The 25,313-nt window shown below is 34.7% G+C and overlaps 2 protein-coding genes across 5 annotated transcripts in view; one reads left to right on the top strand and one right to left on the bottom strand.

The window, feature by feature from the left end:
- Positions 1–25,313, top strand: part of ec (echinus) — a 76,731-nt gene that overhangs the window by 15,416 nt on the left and 36,002 nt on the right. The window contains exon 1 of one of the 3 annotated variants that reach the window (XM_053747363.1): positions 23,633–23,840. The exons of the other annotated variants lie outside the window; for them this stretch is intronic. Coding sequence (XP_053603338.1) covers positions 23,790–23,840 — 51 coding nt within the window. The 5' untranslated portion in view covers positions 23,633–23,789. Of the gene's footprint in view, positions 1–23,632; positions 23,841–25,313 lie in introns of those variants that run through there. 3 annotated transcript variants of the gene reach the window in all.
- Positions 5,525–8,389, bottom strand: LOC128671139 (major facilitator superfamily domain-containing protein 9-like). 2 transcript variants are annotated; one of them, XM_053747367.2, is made up of 6 exons: positions 8,210–8,389; positions 7,970–8,100; positions 7,630–7,761; positions 6,975–7,104; positions 6,353–6,571; positions 5,525–6,274 (listed from the first exon to the last, which is right to left on the bottom strand). In XM_053747367.2, exons 3-6 carry the CDS (start codon positions 7,756–7,758, stop codon positions 5,553–5,555), a joined length of 1,200 nt encoding a protein of 399 aa, XP_053603342.1. In that variant the 5' UTR covers positions 7,759–7,761; positions 7,970–8,100; positions 8,210–8,389; the 3' UTR covers positions 5,525–5,552. The 2 variants fall into 2 exon arrangements, with proteins under 2 accessions (XP_053603342.1, XP_053603341.1); XM_053747366.2 differs by lacking the exon at positions 7,970–8,100 and having other exon boundaries at positions 8,210–8,388.

A 25,313-nucleotide genomic window follows, 5' to 3' on the forward strand; every position in this document is an offset into this window, starting at 1 on the left:
CAACAACGTGGCCGATCTTTTATTGATAGTTCCACATATTGTCGCAGGACTTTTTTCGTGGCGCGGACTGTATACTGCAATAGTTTGGCTTGCACTACTTAATGGGATATACATTAATGCAAAGAGTATTATAACCAGCCAAGCATCGTGTGAACTTGATAGCCACTGACATTAACAGTTTTGGTTTAATAGCTGTTGTTCCCATAAAAGGTACATAGCTTTAATAATTGGAGCACGCGATATCCCTATTAATCTTTCTGGCTAATAGAAATAAAAACTCTTCATTGTTTTGGCACTTTGTACCAGAGTAATGGACAATTGGATTAAGCTTAAGCGATCGTTGAACTTCCCATCGAGTTAAAAATACCTGGAAGAAATTGAAACTCTTTGGTTTATCTCTGGCAGAGTTCATCACCCCGCGCGGTTACCTGTGATAATGTCCACAAACTTGCTCCATTGTTTACTAAAGCCTTATCTTTTCTTTGTGCTCTAAAGCTTAAATGTTGTAACGTCTTTCCAGTTTCCTGAAGATTATTAGCCAACTGTTTCTCAAATTGAATCTTTCTAAACCAATAATTTCGGGATACAAATGAAATTTGCTGTTTCATCTTAATCACTGATATTTCATTCAAATACGCCTTTATTAGAAATAATAGAAAATCAGACATTGGTGTCTATTTATTTAGTACTTTAGCATTACTAGCCTTATTTAGTCTGACAAACAATAGAATGCATTTAACCGCTTCAAGCGCATTCATTATCGCCAAAGAACAATTTCCTTCGGCGATTGTGTTTAGAGAAATGTAATCGCTCATTTCGAAATTGGTTATGCAAAGAAATCATTGTTCGTTGTTTATGATTTAGCGTGACATCCCGCGAAAAATCACAACATTTTGCCACAGTGAGAAAATACTTAGCTAGATGTTATTATTTATATTGAGAAAAATAATATTATGCATTAGATTGAGTGCTTCAAATCTCTTCTGAGACAACAAATCTCTTTAAGCATCAGACCCTTTATTCTATATAAATGAATTTATAAAAATGTTTCTTCAAAACTTTAGCAGAAAATTCAAAAAGCCTGAGGACAATTTAACCGAATCTTGTTACCAAATCTCTTCTTGAAAGCAACGAACATAAAAACTTAGCAGAAAATTAAGTAACGTGGTCTCTAAAAATGAGCTGAAACCCGATATGTGAGGGCGACGAACTTTATTGATATTTTAATCGTTTCTGTATTATTATATTATGTTATGACTACTAGTAATCTGAGCTTTGTATAGTCGTCGTCGCTTCATGTTTCTACACAAGTGCAACTTTACCTGTCTGAATTCACATTTACGCGTGAAGGAAAGATACCTAGATATACTAAATATCTAGGTATGTCTCTTTCCTTCACGCGTGTCTCAAAAGTCTATAAGAGAGAGAGCTAGGCTCGTAAAAGACCAATACCGTGGTTATCGTCAAAGGGAATTATACTTGTAAATGGTTTTCTTTATGCTGTAAAAAAATAAAAGCTAACGGTGTAACTTATATTACTTCTTTCTAACATAAATAATGTAATATTTTTTGTATAGCTAAAGTGACTTATATACTTAATGCACTAGAGAAGCCCACCGGGTGATTCTATTCTACAGCTTGTTTACTTTGTGCTGGCGTCTTGTATCCAAACTATTCTCTTTGAACAGGTGCACGTGTGTCCAATGCTTACACAAGCTATTTTCTATAATATACCATCGCCGATGCTACTCAAGTCTTCGTCCAGCACTTGTTTATAACACTCTTTAACAGGCTCCAGTAATAAAACCTCTTTTTTATGAAAGATTACTTAATGTCCTCTAAATTTGAATATATTCTTTTTCATCGTGTTTTGCATAGTATGCTCTTTTAAGTTCTTTGCAGTAATTTTTTTCATATTTAGCATTGTTTATTTGAATTAGAATTTGAAATGATGTATCAAATATATTACTATTTACATTTTCAATATTCAAATAATGATTTTAATTGAACTATAAACTAAAGATAACATATTTATCAACCACCATTTATTGTTCTCATACTAGATAGATCTGATCTAATCATTGAGCACTTTTACCTTTCTTCGCATTCGCATTTCATGAGGACGAAAAAATTGAGGTTCCTATATTATGTGCCATGAAATCAGAAATCATTTATTGTCAAACTGTTCTTTTACGTAAATGTCCATAATGATCCAAACCAGATACATTGTCGTATCATTGAACAATGCTTTTGATTGAATAAAACTACTATATGTACTTACGAGACATTGTTTTCACTCACTGTTATTTAAAGCATATATTACATATATTTCACCCCCATGACAGGCTATATTTTGTAAGGTTGAAGTTAGACGTTATGACTTAAGAACAGATTGCATTTCTAGCCCAACGCTTATTAGGGCTTACATATTGATAACCCTTTACTTCCTTATCACACTATATGGAGTACCAGACCTACGGAATATTAAGTAGTAAAATTTTGTAATTAGCTAGTAATGTTATTGTGATAGCTAAATAAATACGACTTTATGGTATATCAGGTTATTTAAATACCAAAACATCCGACATTGAATTCTGATTGAGTTACCAAATGGGTATACAGAATAGAAGTGGGATAATTATCAAAGATAAAAAAGATATTGTTTTATTATAATGTGGCACACGTATGGAGTAAAACTGCGTGACAGCCTTCTGTTGAATATGGATTATCAGTTGGTGTCGCGTCACATACCAACATGATCGTGGTTTCGTGATATATTTATTTAGATTTATTGGTGGGAACATCTTTACCTTAGCTATAAAAATACTTGTAGCCACTAAACACATTTAAATTAGATGACTACTTGATTTACGAACACGTGACAACATATATAACATAATTTCAGAAAAATATCTATTAACAACAGGTCAACAGCTAATCCTTCTACCCATATTGTGAATGTAAATAAACTCGATCTTATTACCAAAGTATAGAGGTATATGCAAGATGACTTAGTATGGCAGATTGTTAATACATGTGCCAATTTTATTTTTATCATACAGTTCTCTTTTAAATTTTCCATGCTCTTTCTTTTTTTTACAGTTGATTAATTTATGACAATTACCAGCCAGTGCTGTAATTTTTTTTTAACAATAGGTACAAATGTTTATGGGGTCTATAAAATTTACAATCGAATTAACAACTTCATTGAATTTTATTTAAGGGTGTACATTTATTTGCAATTTAGCATCCAATACCTCCATGTAAGGCTAGAATTAGTCTGTAAAACACCTGTTTCAGCGGCAGCTGTCGATTCCAGTCAATATTTCACACAACTTGTCCACAATAACCATGGCTAGGCTCGTGCCACGGAAATTATAATTAAATGTCAACAGAGCAATTAACATTAATAACATGATGCCTAGGCTAAAGGTGCACTTCTTTAAGCAATTAAAAAACAATCTCTATGCAGATGACGTTGGTTTTATTGAAATTATCGGATGGTGACGGATCGGCTATTAACATATAGAAGCTTTATGAATTAATTGTTATTAAAAGCTGCAAAAAAGGTTCTAAAATATTATTGCCATTTTCAACAATCAAGCAATGAAGCTGAATGAATGACATGATCAGCATTTTTTTATCTGTAAAAGCTCGATACAACTAACACTTTACTTAAGTTTTGAATAATCATCATTAAACTTGCAGTTTTTGATATTCTGCCATTGAATACATTGTTGGTTACTGTCTAGTTTTACAGTAGCTATTAAAGTCAACATCGAAGCAGTTTTTAGTGAGGCACCTGTCCAACGCCGCATTCCGTCGTGTGCTGCGCCCGCGCCGATGTCCACCATTTCCTTCCCCGCCAGACATCGAGATGCTTTTTCATCGATCATTCCACTTACAATAAATATTGATGGCCACTAACCAGTTGGTTTACTGTTTTAATGACTCTTGTTATGTTTTCGATTTAATTTCTTTGAAACTATAAAAACAATACGGTCAATTTGTGTCTTTGTGCTATTTTATTTCTATTTTTAATACTAGACTAAGTATGTTATGTTTTATGTTTGTGCGCGATTTGAAGTTAGTTCCGTCACAAGTACAATGTAAAATAGACATTTTCTGCCCTTAAATACTTAATTGGACAGCGCGTTGTCTAAATAGTTATCAATATAATTTACATTTAATTTTAAGTACTTAGCTTACATTTAATTTTAACTTCATATTTTTCTTTCTAATCTTCGTTTCATTAATTTTATCACTATTAAATTGTTTATGTGTGAAGGTAATATCTTTGAAAGTCACTGTTTAGTTGATATTGATCTCTGGAGGGAAGTGAGTGTGCACCGAATTACTTCAATACATTTTCGTTGAGGATAGCTCATATTATCTTACCTTTCTTCTGGCATAGATCTCGTTCATGAATGAATGATTTCAATACGATTCCCAGTACTTACTTTATTCCTCATCATTGCTCATTTGTTTGTTATCGCACGAACCTCTATTAACATCTTTGTAAAATCTTCATTTATTTGCTTTACTTCCAGTCAGAGATTCGTTGAAAAAGTAACCAATAATTATCCGATATTTGCCTATGCATTATATCTGCTCGCTTTATTCTGGCCCATTATAACAAGATAATTGCAGAACACAGTCGTCAGGCTTGGTTGGTCGGACTTGTACAAAAGGAGGCCTGGTGAACTTATTCCAACGCCTCCTTTGAGTTTTATTTTATAAAGATGTAAATAAGCCAACTTCAATCGTAAATCCGTGCCAAATCTTAGTTGCCAACCGGATCTGTTATAGTAATATGATTGTACTGCTCAAAAATAAGTTTTATGTATTAGCGAAGGAAAGCACTAATTGTTTTTGTCTACTTTTTCAATTAAGGTGCAATAATATCATTTGCTAAATTGTTCTTGATAGCTACTATCATGGTTTGGCTGCTTTGCCATTTGGTTGATTTAATAATATGACAACGTAGTCTCCTAATATTACATCTATACTTAACATTTTATGAAACTCTTCTCTTTGAACAATATTTACTTCGTCCATCTACTAAAGGTTAATAATATTTGCATATTCAAATTTTCTATCTCACACTAGATAATTTCCCATTTCACCTGTGTAACAATGAGAGGCGCTCGGGGCCCCAAGACGGTAGCGTCACGGGTCGCCGGGCCCGGAAGGAACCGTGGGAACCCAGAGCACGCCCTTTATACCCACCTGCGTAATGTATTCCTGTAATTACTCCATTTTATACAAGTCTTATATCGCGATTGGTTTATGGCTTGATGGTGGTCTACTTAATGATCATTGAATGAGCATACGAACTAAACACACACAATTAAATTCGTATAAGCAATGACATTTTCTGGTATAAAATCATATACCGATATTTATTATGTTAATTAAAAACCAGAAATAATTTTAGTTATGTTATAGTAGTAGAAGATAGCCGGGTATTCCACGCATCAAATCAAGATAATGTAAAGGGTTAAAGAAAAAATAACGACATATGTTAATAAATAAGTGGAATAATATATTTTCTAATCTTCCTTTGGCCTTACAGATACATTTTGAGATTTGAATTTGTAACTATTTACCACACCGATAGAGGTAATAAAGGCTGCTATTAAAAGTGTATAAGTGATTCCTAAATACTGGCCTATAAAACCTGCTAATAATGGAGTTACCACTCCAGATAAAGACCTTAGTGTGCCCATGGCGCCAATAACAGAGCCTCTGCGTTCACTATCACCTTTACTCATAATTATTTCTAGACCTACTATCCTACTTACAGCGCTGGACAGCGCAAATGGTATTACAAACAAAACGTATACGTAAATAGATGGAGCAACTGCCATACCGAGTAACGATACAGTTAGTGCTAAAAATATGTGACAGACCCTTTGCGAATAATCTACATCGTCCGCGTACAATTTATTGATGTGTCCAATGAAATAAGAGCCAATAGCACCAATCACACCCTGGAGTGATACAATGTAACCTAAATACATAGGTGGTGCCTCGTGTTTTGTTTTTAGAAAGATAGCATAGTTGCTAAAGTACATTCCCATGCAGAAAGATATGGTCAACTTGAATATGAAGACGTCCCAATACACGGTCCAGTCTACTTTGTAGAATTGATCTATAGACTGTTTGACGCTGTCTGTCAATGATTCAATTAGTTTTGGTGATACACTGTCAATAGTTCCGTTTCTTTTGTTTTCTTTACTTTTCTTTATTTCTGGCAAGCTTTTTATTAAACCTGAAACAAAAAGAAAATTAACCGCTGCATCCACTAAAATTTACTAATATTTTTTTGTAATCTTAGTTTGAATGTTACCTGCATTGGTTGAATAGATAACCCATATAATAACAGTTATTATAGTGAAACCAGCTTCTGGGAATGCTTCCATGATATGTCCCCCTAGCACGGGTCCTATGGCGAAACTGATTCCTGAGAGAGTGGCTAGTCTTCCGAAGACCACAGCTTGTTGGTCAGGTTCTTTCTCGTAATCAGGTGCTAAGGCTTTTATCAACAGTTGCGTTTGTTTCATCAAACCTAGAATTTTGTTACATTTATATTACACTTACTTTTGACATTAAGTAAACTAATTAATTTACAACCGTATGGATTAATTAATCATTGAGTAGCTTTTTCAACGGGAAAAGTTATTTTATTACTCGTAGTCTGTTTATTTTATCTAAATCTAAATCTTGTCTATTGAATTGACTCTCGACTGTAAATTATTCTTGTTGCATATAACTGTATTGATTCGTAGATTTTTGATTTGAAAAATAATATGATTGATTGATCGTCTTTGTGAAACTTATTTTACATGCCAGTTTGTCACAATTTCAATGATAAGTTTTACGGGCATAAAAACCAATCAATAAATATAATAAAACGCGAAGTGAGATTGTGGATCTGTTAATCCACGTGTGCTACATTAATAAAAACTTACCCAAAACACATCGTATGACGAAGAACATAATTATAGATGTCGTCAATCCCAGTGCCAAGTATGCGGACCCACAAAGTACTAAACTTAGTAGCAGTATAGGCTTTCTACCTTTTAAGTCGCTCAAGCTGCCCTGTAATCATAATAAAAAGCACATAAAAATGACATCCACATTTATGATTTGTTTTTTTTTAAACAAACATCAAATATGTGAATTGTTATGTCTTGCTATAATTCCAATCAGATGGGCCATTTGATTGAATATTCGTAGTTCAAATGGCAATCTCATGTTGAGTCTTGCATCGGATGTGATTTGAGTTAGAGTGAGTAGGAAAGGTGAACAATATAGAAGCTGTTAGAAAAACAAACTTATATCTAGTCTTTCTTATCTATCCATCCTCTGTAAAAATTACTGTGGTAATTTGTCTAATACTGACAAATTTTAATGTGGATAATGAATGCGATCGAAGATAAGATTTGCAGTAGACGTGATAGATAGACATGATATGTGATATAGGTCTCAGTTTTATCAATACGTCTGTTGCAATATTCGCTACACTTGTGTAATACACTGTACTTTTTTGGCTTCTTATTTCTTAAACCCATGCTCTGAATTGTTATCATATTTTATTTAAAAAGTCGGGATATATGTACCTACTATCATTGGTTCTGAAATCAGTTGGAATCCAGAGTACAGTGCCCCCATTGTTCCTATAAATACTTGTGAGGCTCCAAGCTTAATAGCTTGACTTCCAAGCTGCGGCATTAATAAGCCAATGCATATCATGTCCTGTAAAAAAACCATTTCCATGAGATGAATGACCATGTGGATTCTCACATAGCAGTTCAACACAATCACATGCAGTCAGTAGATATAAAAATAAATGTATAAATTTATATGATTATGTATATAAATAGGTCTTGTTAGTAATATACAAGGAGGTCCTTGGATTTATTATTTTCTATTGCAATTTGTTTCACTTCTTGACAACGCTCACTTTTCCTTATATGCTTCATAAATAGCTCTTGGTCTTCCTGGGCTGTCCAGGCTGATATTTTCAGCAGTGATGTTATTTGTCGTGGTCATGGCTGTTGCATCCTTGAAACTCTTTCACGTATAAGTGCAGACCTTAATGAACAGACCATAATGAACCATGAAATATCAAATCACACGAAGATTTCCCTATCTCTAGACATCATATAGTTGTTATGTAAACAACTTCTTTGAACAAACTTACCAAAAAGGACACCAGCTGGAGCGTAGTCGCCGGCGAATTCATTGTAAATCTCATTTTTACTTTCGCTATCATCGATTTTTATAACACTTCATAATTTTAGGTTAAATTCTACATGCTACGTGGTCACACTCCCGCTCGTAGATAATCACTGTGTTACTGTGCCACTGGCATTGAGATAATGCTAGTGCGCGACTGTTTTCCTGCTTATGTCATAATGTTTGCTTAATTTTTTTTTTATATTTATGTTTTTGTTATTAAACCGTAAACGTTTGCTATTTAGATTATTGTAATTCATGTGCGTTCTTGACTTTAAATGTGGGTGCGTTACGTCGATACGTACGTGTCGATATTCTATCGCGTAATGTTAAAATAATTAAGTTAATAGCTATTTTAATAAAATATTGAAAATGAGTTTATTGGTGCGCTTACGTATATATTTCATGAACACTTATATAATTATAACATATAATTTTTCTGAAATCATTCTCAGAGACGCGACAGTACTTTCAAGTCGCTATACATATATATCTTTCTTCAATATAACCTATGTTTAAGTCGTAAATGTAGTCCTAGTCTATACTAAGTATAGTATATACATACATACTGTATTGTTGGTAAAGTGAATAATAGCCAAGCTCGGAGCGTTTTTGTACACTTGCCTAGTTTACATTGTTACGATTACGGTTATGATTACGAGGTTCGTGCTTTTGATAAGAAAGATAACACCTATAATGATAATAGGCTGTAAAATATTGACTATTCTACTTCCAAGTGTCCTACTCAATATAACTCTCCTTAAATTTTTTAAGGAACTCGACTATTCTACTTCCAAACTTCTAATACCATCTACTTGCGTAGTTCTATCTAGTATCAATTCATTAAAAAAAACCCGGCTCATATATACTTATATGGTATCGTACTATTAATTGTTGTTAACTATGCTATCTGTAACTATAAAAAAAAATCCCGCAAAAAGCGTAAGTAGGTGTAAAATTTCGGTAGTCCGTACTAACGGCATACTTTCCACTTATCTATCAATTAAATCGTAACACGAAATACGTCCGTCTCTATCTCGACTATGCCGGGGTCCCACGAAGTCTCATCCGGTTTAGTTCGTGGGCCATTTTTATTGCATCTCTAATAAGCAGTTGTGAGCTCGTCATGGGTCACGGTTTAATTGTCTTTGTCTTATTCCACAAACCTTTCAATTGACGTAATTTAAATTGTGGCTAGTAATAGTAAATCAAATAGTCATTATACAATTATCTTTCGATAGCTGACTGCAGACTTTATAGTCTGCATTCACTAGAGTGGAGACACAAGGTGAACTAAGAAAGGAAATTGCTTCATTTTCTTTCCAGTTGATTAATTCTGGACAAATCGTCCTAACATATATCGAAAGCTGGCTTATAAATAGTGGTTGTCTTTCTATCATCTTAGCTTTTTTCCAGTTTGGCCATCGGAGCCCAGGGTCCAATTTCCTACTCTTTCTCTCTCATCTGAGCGAATTCCCGGTTTCTTCTTCAGCCGATGAGCGTCGGAAGCCAGAACTCGCTTTCCTACTTTTTCATCTCCACTTCGCACGGTCGTCGGCATCTCTTGTTGTCATATACCATTGGCACGCATGTCAACCTTGACTGGATCAAGCCATTCCATGGTTTGCCAATTCTGCCTGGGCCAGGCGGGAGTGGCATAGTCAGTCATTTATTCCCTACAAACCTACTAGGTACTATTTGTGACCGTACCGCGCAGGCGGAACTCTTGCAGTTTATCTTCTATATAACTGACATAAAGACTGCCATGAATGCACGTGTTCCTACTGTGTACCGCTTATAAACAGCGGATATTATTAGAAAATCTTGTATCGTTGGATTCAATATCACATTTGATTAGGTCATTATATGTCCATATAATATTACGACAATTTTTGGATCCAATCGTCGTGTGTGTCCGGAAACGCGCTATCATTTTCCATGTAATGTCTCTTTGACGGAAGCTTTAAGTAGTCTAATCTTGAAATAATTGGCGGGTTAGTATCATTCTATGTTTAATCTTGTCTTCACTTTTAAATGAATTGTGAGACTGTGACATTTTACGTACAAGAGTTACAAACATGTTGTAGCTCTTGCACGTATATAGTATATACAATACATCCTCACAAACTTTCGCGTTTATAATATTAGTAGGATATGATTAACGAGACTTTGCATGAACTTTTTTTGTTTAATGTTGCTGACGTTTCAACAACCTTGCAGATGCATTGGTCGCAGTCGCAGCCAGACTGGAATATTTGTGGTGTGTAGTTGTGAGAGTGGATGCAGTTTCTCAACAATCACACTAGCCCCACTATGTAGTTTTTATAAAGTCATATTAGGGTCGGTGTACACTAACCGTTTTTATCCGAAAATGTTAGGTGCGAAATCCCGTTAATATATTATATGTAGACTTTCGTTTGTCATCTTTAAATGCTATCAAGACTCCATCGTAATCTTTATGAACTTGTGTGAACCGAAGGTGAAAATATCTTTTATATTCCAGATTGCCATCGTTTATTGGGCACTAAATTTCTCGCTGATTGGGTAGTAATGTATTCTTCATTTAACGTCAATCATTTCTACACTATAATTAACTATGAATACATATACAATGTCCATATCGAAATACCATACACAGGTTTATTATTTGGTTTAATTAGGAACTTTGCTATAGATGTTACATTAGTAATTAAAACGTCTTCTTTTTACTCAACTCTTGAGTACTTCAGGCACTTTGACGCGCTCTCCAACATTATAACAAGCTTGTGAATGCATTTTAATAGGTCAATTCCTATTTCGGTTCAGCTTTGTTTAGTAAGTCGATTTATAGGCGTGATTTGTTGACGCATAAAGTTTATTAGGCGTGGTGATCTGGTGTTTCTGAACATTGTATTTCGAAGTACCCTGGCGACCCCACGGCCGGCCCTTGTTTAGAGCATATTACGCGCTCTGTTGAACGTTTGGACACACTCGCACCACAATAAGGCGGCATGCGACACCATGCTTCATTGACTTCTCAACTTTTTGTTTGCAACTAATAAGACAGTTTCAGCTGGAATCCATTCTTCATAATCAGATCGCCTGTTTTTCTGCCAATATCGAGCAAATAAGTTTTCATTGTTGCTGCACGTTTCTTGGCGTTGAGTAAAAGGTTTTTGTTTGGTGATAGAGAAAAAGTTATGGAGTGGTTTCTATTCATCAGTTTTAATTGCAAATTACACACAGTTGCTTTTTGCGTCAGATTTTAATACTAATGATTCCATCTCCTGGATTTGTATATAAATTACTTTACTAAATCAGTTCCTTAAAGATCACAGTCTTCTCAAACTCAGTGTCTAGCGACGCTCTTGACGTTAATGTACTAAATGAAATATTATCATACAGAGCCTATTGTGAGCTCGCCTTCTAATTGCTGATGTTAATTTTTGATTTAATTAAGTCCAGACGTGGGCGGGCTGGGGCTTTGTGGGTTCAAGTGTGTCTCAAGCGGAATATTATTCGATGGACAACTAATCTGCTAGTTTAACTAACTAGCGAGAACTAGCTAAACTATTCACTGACTAATAGAAACTAGAGGTCTCTGCCTGCAGCTGAACCGGGACATTGAAATTACTGGGTCTCAATCTTATTTCATGAGCTGGTAACTCATGTGATCTTAGGGATACATAGATACATTTTTGCACAGATATTGTATTATTATATTTGTCATTTTCATACGTAGAAAATAATAGAAACTGATGTTTACTTCAATTACTTTGAATATTAGCATAGCAATGGAATTGCCTTTCCAAAATAATGAACTAACAACCTATTACTGTATTGTAGAGAAATCAATAACTTTAGACTGAGTCAAAATCATTTGTATTAAACATGCCCGTTAGCTGAAGTGCTTTCTTCAGACGGGCAGAACGCGTTACGTCGCGGTCAAATGCAGTCCTTATTCGTCGATCCGTGACCCCGCGACCCGCCAATTCTGATGAGTCACCCTTCCTGACTTAAGAATTTGAGGCCCCTGTGACTAACACAGAAAAAACCAACCATTGTCTGACCACAACGCCCTCGTAACTCGCCTTCTTAAGTTGTTCAATTTTACGACGGCTTTAAGACATTTCAAACTTGATTGCCGGGGACTTTTACAGCGGGAATAAATACTGATGCGGCTTTCGATGATAAACTGCGCCTTTTACGATGTGTACCTTGGTTAAACGAATTCATATTTCATTGACTGCAACGGGCTTTGGGTATATTTTTAATTCTGTTATTAGTCTTTTCATCTCCCTTGGGCAATTACTTGGAGACAATCCTCTCTTCTTAGCATGTTTTACTATAGTAATTTTACTTTTACGAGTTATATTTTAGAATACGAAGATCCGAGTAATCTCTTAGAATTGTCAATATATTATATATGCAATATAAAAAGAAGTGCATGAAATAAGCAGCTAATAGCGGGTAATCCTACTTTGTACAATTTCCTGCTATGCATATCTTGGCACTGGCCGTTTAAACTTACAGAAAACTTAACACCCGTTTGGTACTATTTGCTAATAACATGTAATCTGTGGGGCAATGGAGGAACAGCTTAATCTCGTCATCGGCGTCTCGCCCCGCCACCACGTGTGGGAAACCCACCCGAGCGAGACGCCGGCCCGTAACTACAACTTGAAGTACAGAGCCGTAACTTGAGTTCTATTCCAAAAGAAAAAGACATAAGCAACTTCCGGACATTCGTGAAACTTACCAAAAACATGATTCACGCATATTCTGTTCTTTGCAAGCTGTATCCGATGTTTTCGACCGGCATTATCAGAAAGACCTTTTGCTATAGCTGGCAGGAAGTAGATTTGACCAAATTTCATTGAATTGAGGACACACAACAGACATGGCAGAGACACACCAAGTTCAAAGAGAGAGATTTATCCCGGAGCACAACCCTTCGATAATGCAACAAATTTAAAAAAGAGTTTCTACCTTCTGTAGGCTTATTATTTTATTGCCAGTGGTTCTGACGATCTAATTACTGCACTTGAGGCGCTCGGCCGGTCAAAGGTAACTCTCATGCGCAGGAGTATTCAATATTCATTATAACAACCCTGCAATAAGGAAGGACAAGGAGTAGGAAACGAAACGCGTAATTTTATTGTTACGCGACCTCTGTGTCCAGTTTATAATTATAAGATCCCCATTCCTTTGCGTTGTTAATTTGATATAAGTTCTATTGTCCTGTTAATTATTTTCTACTCGTCGTTACTGGATTCAACTCTTATGGGAATTTGTGGAAAGTCTCACGGGATCTTAAATAAAATGGCGTTATATATTGTATATCCATTAGAGCTTTATAGCGATACATAACTAACGCTTAACGTAACCATTACCAAATTAATCATTTGTTCCAAAATCATCTGCGTGGCCACGACATGGTCGTAGGTATATACTCGTACTATTAATGCACATTTCACACGAGCTTGTTGTAAATACTTACGATGACTGCACAATATACACAACTCTTCAAAATCACATTACAATCCAACCCAATCTATAGCCACATAATGAAACGTTTTCTAAATTTGTATAAAGATTTATTGAAATAGCCTGGAGAGAAGTTATTGAAATAGCTTGAGTGGAGAATTGTCTCAATTTATTGAGAGCATTGCTGTGGGAGCGCGGTTAAATCCAGCTTCCCTGTTTGAAACGCATTTCATATTGCGGTCGCGGAGCCCGCAGCTTCTGATTGACTATGAAAAACATCTATTATATACACGGTCATTGAATACTGCTACGAGGTCCCTGGATTTCAGGCAGGTAGGTCACCCACATATTGGTCGAAAATTATATCTTGATATGAAGGCCCCAGATTGTATCTCTTCGGCAGGTCATGGTGGAAAATGATCTTTTTCCGTCTTGGTTGAGTTGAGTTAGTATTCCGTAATACAAGTCTAAAATTTACTTTCGGGCTAACTTAATCTGTATGATTTCATTATTGAAATAAGGAAGTAGTACTTCCACACGTTCAAATCTTGCTTTCGAGTTACCATCAAGTCACACCAAAATGCAGGGTACAAATTACTATCATACCAGAAGTAAGATGATCTTATCAGTAATGTAATGTAGATATGTGTATTGTTGAGTCACTATTTTTGCTAGATGTATTCAGATTCAGTTCTCCCATTTCGTCTTAAATATCAGTGAACTGGCAGTGTTTAGGCAAAATGGAAATTGTTTATTGCCTATTATACTAATGGTTTGTAACAGTTATCCTATGAAATCTATTTCTCCTCAATAAATTAAACATCGTCATAAAGTTTGACCGCGGTCTCGTCTCGTGTGATTATAGCAGTCACGACATCTTGACTGGTCCACTCGCCCCATTCCATAACTCCCAAGTGTACCAGGCCGCATCCGTAATAGTTTCCTAATATGAACGTCTAGCTACGCTGGCAATGAACTCTGTGATGTACTGTACTTTTACATTACGTACTCTCTAAGATATCTATCATATGGTTCCCTGACTTTTGTATTAATTGTAAACTTTACCTATGTAACATGGATACTTTCATACTAATATTATAAATGCGAAAGTCTATCTTTCTGTGTCTACGCTTTATCGTCCAAATTGGCTGATTTCAATAAAATTTGTTAAAGAAAGAATGTTTAACTTATGACTCATAGAACATCCATGTCTGATTTGTCCCTATATATTTATTTATTCAAGGAGTGTTGGTCTCAAAACTCAAAATAAAAATGTCATAACAATTGAAAAAAAAACTACTACTACTTACTTTTTTTTTTAAATCGTGAGCACGTGTGAATCTAGCAAAATAACACCGTCTCCCACGAGCGGTCACCGGCGCCTGCGCTGGACACACGACTTGAGATCATCGTGAGAAACTATCTGCTGTCGCGGTTCATAGGTTTCTTCTGTAGTACGGCCAACTGCAGCTACCTTCCTAACTTCACTGGAAATTCGCCGCTTTTACTGCCTCATTGAGCACAATACTGTGGGTCACTTGATGTGGCGTTGACTGTTCAATCATCTTAAAATAATTTAATTTGCAGATAAAAAATATATGCTGTTAGCGGCTTTTATTGATGTCACGATATTTAGTATATTTTAGTTAGGATTTTATTTTTAAATTTAGGGATTATTGGGAAACCTTAATGTTGGCAGAAATCAACAAAAACTCAAACTAGACATCGTCATCTTTTGATATTAAACACAATTTGTAAACATAACATGTGTGATTTTTATGAATCTAGAGATTGGGCTACTTCGGTGTCTTCGTTCCCGAACATACAAATATTGAGATCTTTGCATCTAAGCCTTGCAATACACAAAGTTATTTAACGTGCTAGATATGTTTGTCTTTCCTTTGCACGTAACACGGTCCGAGGTATTTTATCTCAACAGTTAGGGGCCACATCACATCCAAGAGAAAGCCTTTTCGATCTGGGCCAATGATTCATCTCCCATTGTATAGATAGTGGTTAGCAGGGAGCATTCCTGCACGCTCTAGTTTTGTGAAGGTCGTGCCTGTACCGTTTTTGTGGGCCTCAAAAATGGGATAACCATTCGATACCACCCCTATAGACAAAGCCAGAAGAAGATTTCTTTAAAATTTGATCAGGTTTAGTCTAATTAGGCCATTTAGTAATAAAATTAATAGTATAATCCTTCCTATATATTATCACGCCTTTCCCATAGGGTAGACAGAGACAATATATTCCTTCTTCTTGCTTTGGTTATATAAGTATCTACTTGTTATGTAGGCACCGCTTTTGCATTCGACTGCTATTATTAACTTATAACTGATTGTGTTTTATTTTAAGAAAAAGTTGAAAATTCTCATAGTGGCAAATAAACAATCATTGTATTTATATTATTAAAACTATACTTAAACTCTCAGGTCGTTGTTCTCACACAAGGTTACAAGTAGATTTTCCTAGTAAAACTTTTAGTAATGGTTCAGATACGTGAGTCAATACAATTTGTGGAACTACACATTTTGATTAAATTTGGCCAGTTTTAGATTATTTTTTGTTTCGGAACGACTCTTAACTTTATTCAAAAAGCCCAGAGAACATGCAAGGATAGTATTCGCTAGGTAGATTACTTAGTCTCATTCTCAGCGTATCTGCTTGATAAAAGCCATATTTAAATCCGGTTGTTTAAGATCTATAAAAAAAAACCATAAAGCACGAAGACAAACCGGTCACATTTGGAGAAACTGTTTTTAATCTATAGTGCTATATGCGTGGTCCAATTCCCCGGGCATCAATTATGTAAATCACAGCGAGAAATATATAAAAGATTTTATTTATAGCCATAGAAATCTACTGGGATGTTTGTCAGACTTTATGAAGTGATTTGAATATAAAACTTTATTTGTTTAGCCAATGATCGACCTCCAACAGAGATTGTGAAACTAGATCACTTTCAAACTATCAATTTATTTGTATTATTTTGTACAAGCTTGTGTATTTGATTTAAGGCCAGAAATAATGATAGCGTAGTTGAGATCGTAATCAATTTGTGTAAAATATAGTCGTTAATAACTTCTATTGAATGTTTTTCGTAGATAAATCCCACGAGCTAACAAGGGTTTTGTTTCATAATCTAAGCGGGTTAATGTCGGAAACGGTTACTGTTAAAGTAATAGCTGAATTATTGGCATAATCACTGACACGCACAGTTTGTTTCGTGGTTGAAATTAGGACGGATCCAGATTTTCTTTTAGGAAGGTAAAATTTTTTGTATTAATAAATAGAAAAATTCAAAACAATAGAAAATTTAAATGTTTAAAAAGGTTTCACATGTAAATTGTGTTTCACAGACTTTTTTTTATCTATGTTCTTACTCAGCCATAGAGAGTCGGATCCTAGATTCCGCCTATCCTATCAATGTGCAACACTACATTAGCATTTTTTTACCGCAATATCATGGTGCAATCCACATAAATACACGGTACACAAAACACCCAATGGGGGTGTGCCAAAGTGCGGCCAAAGTGCGTGTCCCCCTTAAATCCGCCATTATTGAACTCAGTTTTGTGAATGGCGGTGTTTGTTGGTGTTACGCTGTATTGTCGACGGTTTGCGTGAGAATTCGCAGCAGACACCCGCATAGCTGTGCTGTTACTAGATAGATAATCTGGGAACATATTTTTAGAACAATGGCGCCACCTACGTGGCTCGGCTTATTGGAAACAAGTGTATCGACACGGTAGTGATTGTTTGTTTCGCATGGTTTGAATTATCCGATCGCATGGCGATAAATTTGAAAATAGGAGTCATACATTGATTTTTTTTTACATTTATCAACTTGACAGAATGCCAAATAGACGGACAACGAAGTGATCCTATAAGGGTCTGTTTTCCTTTTTTGGTACGCTACCCAAAATATATCATATTTTGCTCTTACCTATACCATAATACTGATGCAATTTTACTGATCAAAAATAAATTATGTTTATATGTACGAGTACATAAGTTTAAATTACTGCAAGATTATTTCGTTAGCTTTTCACATCAACATGAGAAGCTCCTGCAGTAAATAAACATTTTTATTTCTATTAAAAGATGTTCTATTAAAAGTTGTTGCTAATACTATCTTCCAAGAAGTCTATTATCACAATACCTGTCGTGTGTATAAAATTACCATATATTGCATTTTATGTTACTCAACACCTATTTGTATTCGACGGACGCACCCAGATACGACCTATGTATGAACTCTACATATATATAGGTATACCTACCTGAGTATGTTACGTGTGTTGTTTTGTTAAGCAATATAACATAAATTGTGGATAAATGTAATTATTATCTTTCACTATTGAAGATTGAAGTTAATATTCTTACAAAAATTATGTTTGCAATACAATGAATGATATCATCTGCAATAGAAATATTTCATAGGTAATTTTTAAGAAATTTTAGCAAATAAATACGTACAAAATATTTGAAAAATATAACGTGTTGAAACGCCTGATTCGTTGTGTAGTGACTGAGAGATGTAACCGCATGTGTATTTGCTATACGCAGTGTTGTAGGAGCACATATTTTTGTTTAAATGCCTCAGTATCTTTGTGTAATTTTCTTCCCTAGAACTTATGATGGAATTTAACTTAGTGATTATTCTTGTAAGAAACATTTTTTATGGTAGGCTTTTAATATTCCGGTTGTTATTATTCACAAGTTTTAAGATCTCAGGTACAACATACATACAAAAAATATTATCGATAAATCAATCAATCATAGGTATATTTATTTGCATAAAATGTAGGTACATAATAATATTATATTGACTATACAATATATTATACATTTTACCTCTGACAAAATGAACTAAATTTAATATATAAAGTTAAGAAAACAAATTGCAGTTTGCAAATAATACCTATCTATATTTCAATATGTTTAAATTTCCTTAACGGTAAACGAAAGGCTTTTGAAAGAAGTTAGCACTTAGCACTTCCTCTTGTAAAACCCGTTCCTTTACTACGGCTTACTACAGAGTCAATAACACCATATAGCGTGCTCCAACAAGCTATAATAAACTTTATATATTGTAGATAAGATCTAATTTGCTTTCTTCTAATGTCTGAAGGCTCCAAAAAACTCTAGATGAGAGATACTTTTATAGACAGAGATAGAACCGGTTAGACACGTTCTTAGTCTTTGCAAATGGTATTATTATAAAGCTAGTGTTAATGGCATAGAAATAAAAACCTAATCTATTTTCCGAAGAGTGCCTATAATTTAAATTGACATTAAAGAATAATAAATTAAAGGTTTAGTGTGTTGTTATTACAGTTTAAAAGGGTTTAAAAGACATTGGCAAATAAGTGAATTTAACTAAAGACAATTTTTATAATTTCTGTTACATCAATTCATTTTATTATATTTCAATTACAATTGGTGCTATAAAATATTTGTGAAGATGATCATATAATATCAATTAAATTTCTTGTGGAAGGAAAATGTCGATTATCTTTTTTTTATATTTCTAAAGCAGGACCGTAGATCATTATCATACCTAAATAAGTGTTATATTATTATTACTACCTCACATCCAATTTTTGTACAAAAAGATTTAAATTGCTTTTTTGTTCGATCGTGCCAAGGGTCGAACGGGGAGCGAGAAGATTATGTTACAAAAATGGAACAAACCTATCAAAGGATTAGTCAAAGAATGTTGTGTTAAAAATATTAATCAGATTATAATCAGATTGATTTGATTACGGAGCTTAATCTTCTTTATTTTTTTTTATAAATCTTTGTAAATATCAAAGAGAATAGAAACATGTCTTTATTTTCCTTCATAAATACCTATTTGAGTTTACATAAAGTAGGTATTTATCTGTGCTAAATATAATGTTTAGTCTCACACCGCAATGCACCAGAAATTACAATTATGCTTATGTCAGTTAGCATTGAATAATTAATTATAATATGTTGCTAGCACACAGTCAAGGTTTTGTAAATCTAATGAAGAATGAGACTGGTTTGATTAGAAGGGAATGTACGGACAGCTATGATAAATTATAAAAAGAACTCGCTAAGGGAGTAATTAACACGTCTGTTAATTACATATTCTTGGTCAGAGTATAGTCATAGCACAAAAATATGTACATGTAAATCTTTGTAAATTAGAAAATTATAATGCCAACGCTCATAGCGTACACTAAGCACAAAGTTTGCTAGAGGACGCAAACAGAAATAAGCACTAACAAATACTCCCGGAACTGAAGAAAAATATAGGTGAAAAGAAGTCAAAATATTTGCCTGCGCTGGAAATAGTATTGAACACATTCAAATAGAGGACTGGATTGATGACGTTCCACGGAAATTGTCAAAATCTATTATTAACGCCGTCATTGCAGAAGTCTATGCATTATAACTTTTGCAGTGGACTATACAATCATGTGTACATTTTCGTTGAACATGCGTGGCGTCACGTGTTTTTGTCTGCAATCCCTTCTGCGTGCTCCGGTGAGAGGAATGTGGATTATGAATGTAAGGTTTCTTAATCGACGCATTTAGAGCTGGGCGATGAAAATTATGTCGCCTCGTTTGCCACAAGCCGCAAAATCTTACAATAGAACAACTATTTCCATCCTAACATTTTTGGCTTAGAAAATCCCGTGAAACACAAAATCTGCAAATGATAGTTTAAAACCCAAAACATCTCGAAGCAAATACGCTTTTTCTTCGAGGTGTTTTCCTCTCTATATAAGCAACTATAAGTTTTTAGACATCAAGGTCTATAGACGGTATTCGAGGAAACAAAATAAGACATAGAACTGTTTTATTTCCATAACAAAAGCCAGGTGTTCATAGGTGCGCCGTCCAATATCAGAGATTTGTTCAAAACTTGTTTAATGAAACCTGCAATTTGTGACTAAATATAAATAGGTGGCCATGTTGCCAGCGCCGCTTCTCACCTCACTCTCATACAAATTAAGATGAACCCAGAACTGGCACGACTTACAATATTGTTTGAGAAAAATAGTTACTGAAACTTTCAATAAAATTTTCATAACTAATTTTTGACCTTTTATGAAATGACTTTTGAAAACCCTTGATTAGTATTGTATTTTGAGTATTTGAGAGATTCTGAGTACATTGATTACGGTAACTAAAGTTTTTATTAAAACGATTTATGGTTCAATCAGTCCAATCACATATCCTATAATATAACATTGGTTTTTCTTTAGACATTCAATCATAAAATTTAAGTGTACACTAAACTTTATACTCGTAAGTAACTCTTATATACTCTCTTTAACTGTGGTTCTCTAACTAGAGTCAGGTATAATTGGGCCGACAACCGCGTACCAATTACTGAGGAATGAAAATAAGTTAAGGTTCTGTAACAACTTATTTTATTTTGTATTTGCTCTAATGAGCCTGATTCATCAGTTGTTGACTAAAAAACTACTGCACGGTTTTGCATGCGGTTTTCACCAATAGATATGGAAGGAGATGTGGTTCCTGACCTTGTTTAGGTGTATAATTTATTATGTTTTTACCCGAGCGAAACCGGGACGGGCCGCTAGTTCAGTGTAATTTGAATTTTGTATGCTTTTTTAAATGTTTTATTACTATTTATAAAAACGTGGTAACAAGACTTTTATTATAAACTCATCTGTAAATTGCATCTTTTATCGTCTGTAATAGGCATTTCTGCGAATAATAAAGAGGGAATGCCCATATAAGGATAATTATAAACCGAAGATTGCTTGAACCTCATATAACAACACGGATCTCATAGTAGAGTGATACTTTCCTTGCACGCAGACTCACGCATTATACTGTATGTCTGTATATATGTACGTAAGTATTATGTTTTATCGCACGTGCGCAGAGACAAAAGACAAAAGTCACTTGACACCATTGTGCTGTGGTGAGTAGCACATGAGTACAGATTTATTGTTACGTATTAAATTTATGAACTGTACTTATACCGTGACATAGTGTAAGTTTTACGATTATTTTTGCTTTAATCACAAAACTGGACAAAATCCTGTCCTGTATTTTTTTCACAAAATGCTATCAACAACGATATTCTGTCATCCCCAATTTATATTAAACTTTTATTTTAAGTTTTTTCAACATATTTATCGCTGATCCATGCAAAGATTTTAATAAAATTTAAATAGGATAAATAATATGTAAGTTTAATAAAAAAAATAGTATCCATTTTTTATTTAAATTAATTTATTATTTACTTTTAATTTTTAATTTTAACTTATAGTACTTTATGTTGTAAATACTTTTATATAGATAAATAAACTAATGCAAAGATACATCAAGTACAGTTGCAGTATTGGCTAAAATAATACTTGCACAGCATATTGCGATTTATATAAATTGTGTCACATTACTATAAATAGACTGTCTAAATTTAAACATAATTAATTACGTAGCTTGTTACAGCTACTGGCAGCTAAAACATCAATCGTATAAAAATATAAATTAGAACACATTTTCAGGTTAAAAAAATGAAAGCGAATTCGAAATATTTTTATTTCTTTTTCAACACGTGAATCTTATGATGATAATGTATCTTAATCTATCTTATAATGACTTATTGACGCCAAATTTTTACTTATAGCAATGTCTGCTGTAGTCACCGCCAACTTCCAATGCGCATGTGAAGAATCAAAAGATGAAAAATAATAATTTATTATAGAAAATATCTGAGTACAATAATTGATGTGGAACATGACGATAAAACAATTTCTGCCAGATATTAAATCGCAAGGTGTTTTCGCCTACCATTCGTTGTGAAGCTTTTATTCGTGGATCATCTCGACTTTAAAAAGCTCCCCTTATTTCGGTAGAACTTTTTTCTTGCGGCCACCTGCGCACGGGCAAAAAAACGAGCTCAGGTAGACGGATTATTATCTTCGATCCGAATTCGTTCTTTGCGCCTTATTCTACTTTACAATGGATTAATTTTTAGGCTGTGTTTGTATGTTTTTAATTGATCGGTTTATCTACAATTTGAGTTCAAAGTACTAGGTACCTATTTCGAATGACAGTGCTACCAAAAATGCATGTCTGTACGTACCTTTAGCAAAATTACATAGTTTTTATGGGTCTGATATCCTTATTATGGTGATAATGTTTTGAACACGAACAAGACTTTTCGGCTCACTCGTATTTACAGTGTCGTGGTATATCGAGTAAAATGAAGTAATTTTTATCACCTCACTATCCAAAAGAATTATACTAATGTGAAATAGGCTCGTCAGATAACAGCCCATGCATATGTATAAATAGGCGGCGTAAATAACGTGAGTATCAAATTGTGAAATGCTGCGATGGATATCAGCTTGGCTGTTTTATTAACACATTTGAGATACTGAGATGTTTGTCTTGGAGATAAAAATGTTTAAATTTATATTAATATTTCGAAATTGGAATCCTATTGATTCTGTAAAATTAATTCACAATCAAATTGAAACAAAAATAGTATTTTGAAGTCGAAACTAAATATTCAAAATTATTAATAGAAACGTGAAGATCGGAAATATCATAGTACTTAAAATAGAATTGGTTGGCATAAAAATAAAACATAGGTTATAGACACGATAGAGTTTAACCTTTGTATTCTTACTTACAATTACTCTGAGAAATTGTAAAAAACTGTAATTTCACATTCCATATAAATATCGTAATTATAAAAACATTATACTTATCCCTATTCCCATCGTCCCGCGGGCAACGGTGTCCGAAGAACAAAATGGCCGACGACGTGACCCCCTCGTAGCGTGGTTTCCCTTCGTAGCCGCGGGCGGCGCTCGCGTCAGCTAGTTCCGTACTACGCCGTCGCTACGCTAGCGGCGCTAGGGTCGCAGGCTTTGCGCTTGCGCTGCGTTTCTCTCACACTCCCACGTTCGCCGCCTTATTGTGTAGTATTGTGCTGTGTACACACGCGTGTGAAGTTTCAGTTTTTCACACGGACTAAGGACTTTCGCGATGAAAGTAGCGTAGTGTTGTGATGAGAATCATGTTTTGGTGACAATTGACTGGATTTTAAAATGACTAAAGCGAAGACCACTCGGCACAGTGCTCTCTACCACAGCGCGAAGGTGAGCCCTTCACTATAGAACTTGTTTATTTACTAAATTAACTATTTATTATGCATGTTTAGTTGATAAATTTATTATAGCATTGTTAATCCTACTTCAAGATTTTGCCAAATGAAATTCACTGTTATGATCACGTAGCGTGTTATTTATGCTAATTCGTACTTTGTAAACAATGGACTATACTTTCGTTTTACTTAAGATGGTTTGAAATCATGTATGTATACGTATATGGAGATGCGGCACAATAAAATGTTCCCTCCTAAAATAGCCTGTAACCCGAGCCAGGCCGGTTCCTCCGTGGTGGATCTTGATCCCTCCTCTCCCGCGGCCCTCCGAAGCCTCCAACACATTTATTCAAAAAAGAACGATCGCATCCAGCAGTATGCCTAAAAATTTCAGAGAAAATTCGTACTTTTTGTAATTTTTCAAATACACTGTCTCATCTTGTCATTTGTTTACATTTATAATATCGTATTATTATTGAAGCAATAATCAATGATACACGATACAAAGAAAACTAATTGCAGCCTCTCAAAATCTGACATATACTACAACGCTTCGAAGGCAGGAGCAAAAGACATCAACGCTCCGCGAGTGAAAGAGAGGACGAACTTGAGTGTAGTTTTCCCGGTTGAGGAAACGAGACGGATGTCGCCTTTAGTAATTTTGTTTATAATTACGTGCCGGGATTTTATACATAGCTACAGGTAGTGGTCATTGCACGGATGGCCGAGCTCCCCTTTTCGAAGGGCGTAGGGATGGCCTAACCTTGCGTTTTGTCAATGTATGTGAAACTTCTAGCGTTTGACTTTAGGGTCTTTCGTCGCGGCGGGTGAGTGCTAATGATGCATGAATCGAACGATTCTTTTACTCATCCTTTTAAACTAATTTCCTTCATTCAAATTGACGATTTAACTAAAAAAAATAAAGTAGAAAAAGCGTGAGCGTGTCGTGTAATCAGAGAGGTTCTAGCGAAAATGTTAAATTATAATTCATTTTTAATGAGGATAGACTCGTAAGATGTAAAAAGTAAATTAGCCGAGTGTTCTGAGAAATTGAGCACACGTCGGAGCCTCGAGTCGAACCTGCGACCGGTTCCAAGAGCTTGCGGTACTCGGCTACACCTATAGGGTTGCCATACGTTTCGTATATTTTGGCAATATATTTGACCGTGCCATCCCAAATTACGTTGTGTCTCGTATTTCCACTTGATGTAAGAATTGTGTTATCAATATGATGATGATTTAAAAAAATGTTTATTCGCCAATAAATTGCAAAAATTAATTTTCCCAAACCAGCTCTAGGGTAATCATGCTGTGTGTGACCTAAAAAGTGTCACCCGTATGTCCCGTATTAGTTAATAGAAATTATGGTAACCCTACCTATACTACACTCTACACCTCAAACCACTTCAGTGGTTTTTGTATGTTGCCCTCCAGACCTCTAGCCGCGCAAAAACATCTCATTATACAT

This window comes from Plodia interpunctella, chromosome 7 (assembly GCF_027563975.2).
Source record: "Plodia interpunctella isolate USDA-ARS_2022_Savannah chromosome 7, ilPloInte3.2, whole genome shotgun sequence".
Lineage (NCBI taxonomy): Eukaryota > Metazoa > Arthropoda > Insecta > Lepidoptera > Pyralidae > Plodia > Plodia interpunctella.